Source organism: Sander vitreus, chromosome 1 (assembly GCF_031162955.1).
Source record: "Sander vitreus isolate 19-12246 chromosome 1, sanVit1, whole genome shotgun sequence".
In the NCBI taxonomy this organism is placed as follows: domain Eukaryota; kingdom Metazoa; phylum Chordata; class Actinopteri; order Perciformes; family Percidae; genus Sander; species Sander vitreus.
Genome location: NC_135855.1, coordinates 3188205 through 3197278, shown reverse-complemented (window position 1 = coordinate 3197278; position 9074 = coordinate 3188205). Strand labels below are relative to the sequence as shown.

The 9074-nt window shown below is 43.2% G+C and overlaps 1 protein-coding gene across 1 annotated transcript; it reads left to right on the top strand.

The window, feature by feature from the left end:
• Positions 1 to 212: 212 nt before the first annotated feature.
• Positions 213 to 8399, top strand: dhcr7 (7-dehydrocholesterol reductase). The gene is made up of 8 exons (XM_078248969.1): positions 213 to 322; positions 1557 to 1665; positions 2884 to 3106; positions 3206 to 3296; positions 4169 to 4382; positions 4560 to 4764; positions 5941 to 6072; positions 6493 to 8399. Exons 2-8 carry the CDS (start codon positions 1559 to 1561, stop codon positions 6955 to 6957), a joined length of 1437 nt encoding a protein of 478 aa, XP_078105095.1. The 5' UTR covers positions 213 to 322; positions 1557 to 1558; the 3' UTR covers positions 6958 to 8399.
• The last annotated feature ends 675 nt before the right edge of the window (positions 8400 to 9074 follow it).

Genomic DNA, 9074 nt, shown 5'->3' with positions numbered 1-9074 from the left:
CACACAACGGAGATAATAATGACAACTATTTCATAATGATGCCAGTTCCTCGTTTACTCTGGCTAAACCATTCAACCACTGGCGAATGTGTCAGGTGCTGGTGGCTCCAGTTAGAATTGCCCAATGAGAAGCCGGTTCACTTCGCAGGCCCGCCTTTGCACGGATACCATTGGTTAAACTGTATTATGTAGTCGCGTTATGGGCGGGGTCTCTGGTCCTACGGTGAGTTTTGCCCAGCGGTTGCGCGATAACCAGCACCTGGCCCGGGAGGAAACAAGAGACGAGCAGCCTGCCTTCCCCCCTTTCTGTCTTTTATCCACGGGTGAGTGAGCTACGATACAATAGAGCATCTGTAACTGGATTATAATCCGGTTTAACGTGTGTTAACGTTACATTTAACGTCCATAATGACAAGGGGCATGCTCAGGATGCAAAGGATAGCCTACTGGTCTTTAACTGTAATAATTCGAGGTAACTAAGTTCATAGTAATTTAGCGTCAGAGTAGGCACGTGCAAGAAAATGAAATGTTAGTGAACATACTAAAAACTGTAAGCTTTCGCCTTTGTTGACGTTATACAACGGCGGGTTGCCCCCCCCCCCCCTTCCGTCCTCACTTATTTCATGAAGCTGCTGAAAAAAACATGCTTAACATGGACATGTTGGACAAAACAGAGAGACAACACTGTATAGTTATAGTATACTATGTAGTTCTAGTTCCTTCCGACCTGGTATTACCTTTGCTCCAGAAGTGTGTGTGTGTGTGTGTGTGTGTGTGTGCAAAGAGAGAGAGAGAGAGAGAGAGAGAGAGAGAGAGAGAGAGAGAGAGAGAGAGAGGTTTGCAGTAAAAAATAACTGTTATAATAATATATAAATAATATATAAGGTTGTTCACATAACAGTTTATCCAGAGCTTGCTGTATGAGATAGCTTTTATCAAGCCAATTAGCAAATTATGTATTAGTTTAAATATTAACATACACAACACATTCAACTAACAGTGGGGTGTGTAATCAGTAAGTTCAGTTATGTAGGTGGATGCATAGGTAAAAAGATGTGTGTGTGTGTGTGTGTGTGTGTGTGTGTGTGTGTGTGTGTGTGTGTGTGTAAGTAAGAGAGAGGGAGGTTTGCAGTCACAGAGAACAACATTTTAATTTCAGTTGAATAAAAACAGTGAATCCAGAGCCTCATAACCTCCACTCAAGGCCCTGTGTGTTATGTCACATGGACATGTTATCTCCATGGACATGAACTTTAATTCCCCCCATTAACTCATTATCTGTTTATTACTATTTGGCTTGTGGAACAAAATTTTTTTTTAAAACGTTACATGTCATGGCGCGTTCACTTTGGTTCATTCGTTAAAGGAGTTCACACAAAAAGACACAATCTGTGAGAAAAAACAGATTGTATCCTGTTCATAGGTGTATTATTGTGTATTGGTTGTGTATTTGGTGTATGCCACTGCATATTGCCTTAAAAGGGCTGTAGTGATGTAGAAAGTACAGCACGCCGCTGTATAACTGATCTTAACCTGATAACCTTAATCCTTCACCAGAAATGAGTGACGCAGTGGCCATGGAGGCCACCAGGAGACGAACCCAGCACCGTGCCAATGGGAAAGCATCTGAACAGGGGGAGCAGCCAGCACAGTGGGGGAGAGCATGGTGAGTTGATGTTATCTCACAGGTTGCTAAAGGGCCATTTTGTCATCTAATACACTTCACAAGTTTATCACAAAGTTAAACTTGCCCATGTTAACAGGTTAGAGCTTGCACACTGCCTGCGTGACACGCACGTCTCAGGTACGGCTCGAGCCAGTAGAAATAGAACCAACATGGTATTTCATTTTATCAATGGGAAACATATATGTGTACAGACAAGGCTAGCAGCAGCAGCGCCACGTCAGACAGGTTTCTGGTGTGCAAAGAAATAGAAAACGCCACGCAACAGAAACGCCACGCTCACGCCACGCAGCCAGTGTGTAGCCGGCCTTAAAGATCTGACACAGTATCTGTTAACATTTTGGAACCACTTGCTAAGTGATCGACTCAGCAGTGTTCCATTTGTGTCCACACAGGATGCGTTCAGGCACAGTATTGAGTCACTCGCGATTTGGCAGCACTCAGAACACAATCACTGTCGTTACTAGCGATGTTACGTTCTGTGCCGAGGCTTCCAAGCGTGTGTCGTGAAATCCCGTGAAGTGCGTATCGAGGCTTGTATCGTTTTAGGCTCAAGGCCAAATCCGGCCCCTCGCAGATTTTCCGGCCCGCATATCAATTTAAGTTCACAATACAGTTTGGCTCACCTAGTTTTTTTGTAGCTTTTAGAATGTTTTGTCGCTTTTTCTGAAGTTTTTGTCACTTTTGCCGACGCTTTTGGCCCGTTTTCCGCCGTTTTTCCCCCGATGTTTTTGTCGCCTTTTTTCGACCTTATTTGTCGCTTGGCTAAGTTACTTCATTGCTTCATTGTCAAGTGTCTTTAAAAAGCGCTATATAAATAAAATGTATTATTATCATTAATAGACTTGGAATAGACATACTGTATCAGCTGTCAAGACATATGCAAGATTATTTTGTTTTCAAGTCATACATGAAAATGAAAAAGAAACTTTCTCATTCTTGAAGAGGAATTTATTGGAAGCACCAAACTTTTCTTTAAATGTTTTTTTTTTGGGTTGTTTCAATATTGTGGTCTTATCTTTCTAACACTTAATTTGGCTTTCTAGTAATATTTGAAACATTAGGACCTCACACTGTACAGATTAAGTGAATGTGAAAATATTGTTTGTCCATAAAATACATAATATCCCCAATCGCAGCTTGAATGTGCTATCATTTTCAACTGCCCTCATGCTGTATCTGTATGTGATTCATTCTCAGGGAGGTGGACTGGTTTTCCTTGAGCAGTGTGATTGGCCTCCTTTGCTTTGCCCCTTTCATTGTCTTCTACTTTGTGATGGCCTGTGATCAGTACCAGTGCTCCATCAGCCAGCCTCTGTTGGAGTTGTACCAAGGAGAGACCACGCTGCTCTCCATCTGGGCCCGGGCACCCTCCTTCACCTGGTCAGCTGCCAAGATATATGCCATCTGGGTGGCTTTCCAGGTAGGAAAAGGAAGAGTAAAGCAGAAGAATTTGTCCATTGTCTTCAGCTCTTGCCAAACAGGCTTGGCAAATGTTAAAACAAGTTCTGTTGTCCCTTAGGTGTTCCTGTACATGTGTGTTCCTGATGTTACTCATAAGTTTGTTCCTGGCTATGTTGGTGGAGTGCAGGACGGAGCACGAACTCCTGCTGGTAATTACCACACAAACCCATGCTCAACCGTCCATATCATTTGTTTAAAGGCAAACTGGCTCTGCAAATGCATCATCCGGCGAACTTTTGCCAACGGGTGAGCGGGGAGCTCCGGGCGCTGGCAACATGGAGCACAGACTGTTGAAAAAAGATGGCTGATGCTTTTCCACTTCCTCCCACTGTACAAAAGTTAAGCCAAAATGTCCAGGATACAGGCGCCACCATCTTGTAATTTTGGAGCCAGAGTCCAGAGTAGTGATCGGACGGTATGCATAATACACCAGCCCGACCAATCGCGAGTCAATCGCAGCTGTCAATCATGCCGTTCCACCCCGTTTTGTAGCATCAAATAACTAATAAAAATCAAATTTCTCACCAACAAAAAAGAACACTTGAACAAACATCAGCGTGATCAGAACTACCTCAAATGACAGAAACCATCTTTGGGAAAATTCTATTTGACATTTAATCATCTTTGGAACAATTTTATTTGACATGTAATTGGATTTTTTTAGTTTGGCCAATGTCCCATCTGCTAGCATTGAGGAGGCGGGATTTATGACCTACAACTGCAGCCGGCCACCAGGCGTCGATGGAGATTTCGGCTCCACTTGGCATGGAGGGTGTCTGGGCTCCGTTCATCTGCATGTACTGCCCGTGCTGCAGCGACACAAAGCCGGTTGAAAAACAGCAAACTTTCCCTTTAATTAAGAGGTCCAGTGTTACCCCAATCGGACTCAGTGCTGAAATAATTTTGTAACAAAACATTTAATCCCCATTTAAAACACTTACTTGACATTCATTATCAAACTTATCAGATATTATCTTTTAAAGTCCAACCTCCTGTGTTTCCTCCACTCTCACTACTGTAGGCCTGATTAACAAGTATGAGGTCAATGGGCTGCAGTGTTGGCTGATCACTCATGCTCTGTGGTATGCCAATGCCCAGTATTTCCACTGGTTTTCTCCCACCATCATCTTCGACAACTGGATCCCCCTGATGTGGTGTGCTAACATACTGGGCTACGCTGTGTCCAGCTTCGCTTTCATAAAGGCCTACCTCTTCCCCACTAACGCTGAGGACTGGTGAGTACTGATACACACGTTACACGACGACAAGTTGTCGGAGCAGATTTCTACAGCAGAAAGGTGTTCTCGGTCTATCATAATAATATCTTAAAAGGTAAACTAGTTATGGGCTTAGGTATTAGTACACAACTGTATCAACCGGTTTTATTTCCACCCTTTTTCATGATTCTGCAGCAAGTTCACAGGGAACATCTTCTACAACTACATGATGGGCATCGAGTTCAACCCACGCATCGGCAAGTGGTTTGACTTCAAGCTTTTCTTCAACGGTCGGCCCGGCATCGTAGCCTGGACTCTTATCAATCTGTCCTACATGGCCAAGCAGCAAGAACTGTACGGCCACGTCACCAACTCCATGATCCTGGTCAACGTACTGCAGGTAAGCGGGAAGAAGGGTGTATTTTAAACCAATATCTGTTGATGACCTGAGCAACTCTGTGTGCTGATCCTATGGATGCAGTTTTGCGAAATGTCACGTTTCCTAAACCCAACCATCCTGTTCTTCTTTTCCTAAACCCAACCATCCTGTTCTTCTTTTCCTAAACCCAACCATCCTGTTCTTTTACTAAACCCAACCGTGCCGATGTTGTCCCGAGTCCCGTTATTGTTTTCCTAAACCCAACCATCCCGTTCTTCTTTTCCTAAACCCAACCCCTTTGCCGTGATGCTAATTCCTCGATCCGTCTTTCCTGCTCCGTCTCTGTGTCGCTCTTACACTGTTGCCCCTGGAAACCGATAGCGTAGGATCCCAAAATGGTGGGCGGGCTCAGACACCTCCCAAATCGTCACGTGACAGCAAGCTACCATGACGTATGTCCTCATTCTCAATATGGCATAGACATACACGCGGATAGCTCAAAATGCGTACAGATAACAATGTAAATGTATGTTTACGCAAAGTCATGATGTCACGTTGTGAATGGAAACTGAACTAGATTGAACTAAACAGTATGGCAATCATGCTAATGAATAACATCATCAGATGTCTTAGTTACAACACGATGGAGCTAGCAAAGCAGGTTTGTGTTTATATGTGCAGGCGTGATTTATTCAATTTTTTCATGATTTCGTATTCTGAACATCTGAATTTACCGTTGGACATGCCCAGGCATGAGACGGGAGGCATGAGATGGGAGGTCTCCAGGCTGCAGCCATACACTTAGATAATTAAAGTCCTTTATGGAGAGAAAAGGAGGGTGGTGATGGCGCAGTGGATAAGACACATGCCTTTGATGTGGGAGACCTGGGTTTGATTCCCACTGCGATACATCAACCAGTGTCTCTGAGCAAGACACTTAACCCCTAGTTAAATACAGTCGCTCCAGAGGTGTGTGACCTCTGACATATATAGCAATTGTAAGTCGCTTTGGATAAAAGCGGCAGCTAAATGACATGTAAGGTCATGTAATTGAATCAGGAGATCAGTGTGGATAAACAGCCCTATTAAACATAAATGTTCATCATCAAGTTTAAAGGTCTCGACTCTGAAAGCACAGTTTGAGTAAAAAGTGATACCACCACAACAATGGGGTGTTTTTTTTTGTTGTTGTTGTAGGCCATTTATGTGTTGGATTTCTTCTGGAATGAGGCGTGGTACCTGAAGACCATTGATATCTGCCATGACCACTTTGGATGGTATCTGGGCTGGGGAGACTGTGTCTGGCTGCCGTACCTCTACACACTGCAGGTAACACATATGCATGGTTACACAAACAGTATTAAATATGTCATAAATATGAACTTGCATCCTAAATGCTCCTTAGCAGCATCATGTGTAAATACCTGTTTTAATAGCTGTGTGGATTTAAAAAAGTAGTAGAGTAATATATCACAATGCAAAACATCAGTGCTAATCTGTATTGAAGTTAAATTCTCTGTGTCTACATGCCATCCTCTATCAAATATTTGCCATCCACATAATAATTATTGCAACTTTTGCTATCCAATTCAGTGTGTCTGATTAAATTATAAATATATACTGTGTATATATATTTATAAATATAATGACTAGAATGTGTGAGTGTATTTTAGTCTATGCACAGTCTGGCAGGGACATTCAAATATTAGGTTCATTTCAGCAGTAAATGTATGTGTTTTGGCTGTCCAGGGTCTGTACCTGGTGTACCAGCCAGTGCAGCTCTCCAACGCCCACGCCCTGGCTGTCCTGTTGCTCGGCCTGGTCGGGTATTACATCTTCCGCTCCACCAACCACCAGAAGGACCTGTTCCGGCGCACCGAGGGCTCGTGCTCCATCTGGGGCCGGAAGCCAGCGTACATCGAGTGCTCGTATCGCTCCACAGACGGCGGCGTTCATCGCAGCAAGCTCATGACCTCAGGTTTCTGGGGAGTGGCCCGCCACCTCAACTACACTGGGGACCTGATGGGTTCGCTGGCCTACTGCGCCGCCTGTGGCTTTGGCCACATACTCCCATACTTCTACATAGTTTACATGACCATCCTGCTGGTCCACCGCTGTGTGCGCGATGAGCACCGCTGCGGCAGCAAGTACGGCAAGGACTGGAAGCGCTACACAGATGCTGTGCCTTACCGACTTATTCCTAGGGTGTTTTAGAGAGGGGGAAAGGAGCGGGAGGAGGGAGATAGAGAAGTAGGGTGGGGGCTAAGATTAAGGTTGATACAGAAATTGTCAAACTAGAATGGTGGAGCAAGATAAATGGGGTGGGTGGGGGGCGGGGGGCTGAGGAGGGTGTTTTATACAGAACAAAAATACATCACACTGATAACATTTTATCACCCAACGTGACATCATGACTTTGCGTAAACATACACGGCACTTTACGCATTTTGAGCTATCCGCGTGTATGTCTACGCCGCCTACAGCTGACGGGTTGCAGACTGATCTCAATAAGTGATAATTCGTATGCCATTTTGGCGTGTTATCAAGACGCATAATCGCTTTTTGGAAGGTTGGGTTTAGGAAAACAATAACGGGGTTGGGCTTAGGAAAAGAAAAAAGCGACAGTTGGGTTTAGGAAACGTGACACGCGGGACACGATCCCCGGTCTCCGGGGTGAAAGTCCTGTGTTGTTTGACCCATCCACCCCCTCAACCAACCTCCCTACGCGGATTTTCGGGCTTTCATACTACTCACTACGGCTTAAATTGACACGCAATCGCAAGGTAATGTACGAATTGGCGTGTCATACATACGCCACTTAATGAGATCAGTCTGTAACACCACATTTCATACATTCTGAAATGAATATGTATGTCTAATACATGCGTAGCCTGCTATACATGTATACGTGTATATGCGGGTACAGACACTATATTTCACTGCCTCGTTAAAGGCAGTTTGATAGACCAGCCTGCTGCGTTGGGTATACTGTTAGATAGCTAATTAAATAGTTAACCAGTTAGTTTAATAACAATACAATTTGTATTTGAAGCTAGTAAGACCAAGCTAATCTTAAACCAGCTGAAGCCAAAACAACAGTAGCAACAGAAACAGTCAGTTCTGTAGTGGGCTGTTGTCTACGGCTACTCTCCACAATGCTGTGACATTCCCATAATGCAGTTTGATAGTTGGCAAGGCAAACATGGCTGGATCCAGTTTCTCAAGCATGAGAATTTGATGTTTTATACCATTGTAAATGTAACACCTGTCACTTAGCACTCAGGTAGCCTATGATGGGGGCTTTTCATTAGCCTTGCCATTTTTAGACTAAATGAGTAATTGTGAATGAAAAACTGATATATTTAATGACCAATATTGACTATAATATTTTGTTGCCACTCTACTGGCTTAATGGACGAAATGTGATTGTTGGCTCCACCGACAAGACCCACCTCATAAAAAGTTATGTTCTTTGTTTAAAGGTTGTCTGAGTGCTCCGATGTATTCACTGTCATTTTCATATCTAACTGCAGGGGAACATTTTTTAGGTTAGGTTATTGCTTGTCCCTTGTTTCCTTGTTCCTTGTTTTTATTTCCTCAAGCCAGCACTGCCTTTCTCAGAGCGATAAAGTAAAAAAAAAAAACTTCTCTTATGACTAATCTTTCTATGTCTTGTCTTTTGAAATGTTCACTGATCCATTCTTGAATTTCTATTCGATAATTCAGAGTGGTCAAACTTGAGATTTTGCTATGAATCATTAAAATACTTCAAAACAGAGATCCTGAATGAATCCAGCCATATAAAAAACCTAGACATATTTGTGAATGTGAGGGTCAAAGTAGCTAATGCAACAGCATATGATCGTATTGAAAGACCACACCAGCTGTGTACAGAGCTGATGTTATTTTTAACGTTCAACACTGGGGGGCAGCAGATGACAGTTAATCCCAGTGGTCAGAGACTTGTATTTGTATACAGCTCTGCACGGTTGGAGTGGGTTTACCCAGTTTTATACATTCTATGAGTTTATATAAAAGCATAAATTACACACAATCACTCAAGATATCACATGCAGTCATGTATCATTAGCCCATTTTAAAAAGGAAACAAACAGCTCAAAACACAAACTCATAGCTCCCTTACTGTGCATTTTGTCATTTACCCAATCCAGACCCAAACAACTACATTATTCTCTGAATCACTCACTCTTTTTTATGTGGAAGCACGTACTGTGTTAACATCATCATTTAGTTAGAGTAATCGCAAACTCATCCACGGATACTACACATCAAAATTGCAAAACAAGTAGCAACCACATGCTGGAATCACA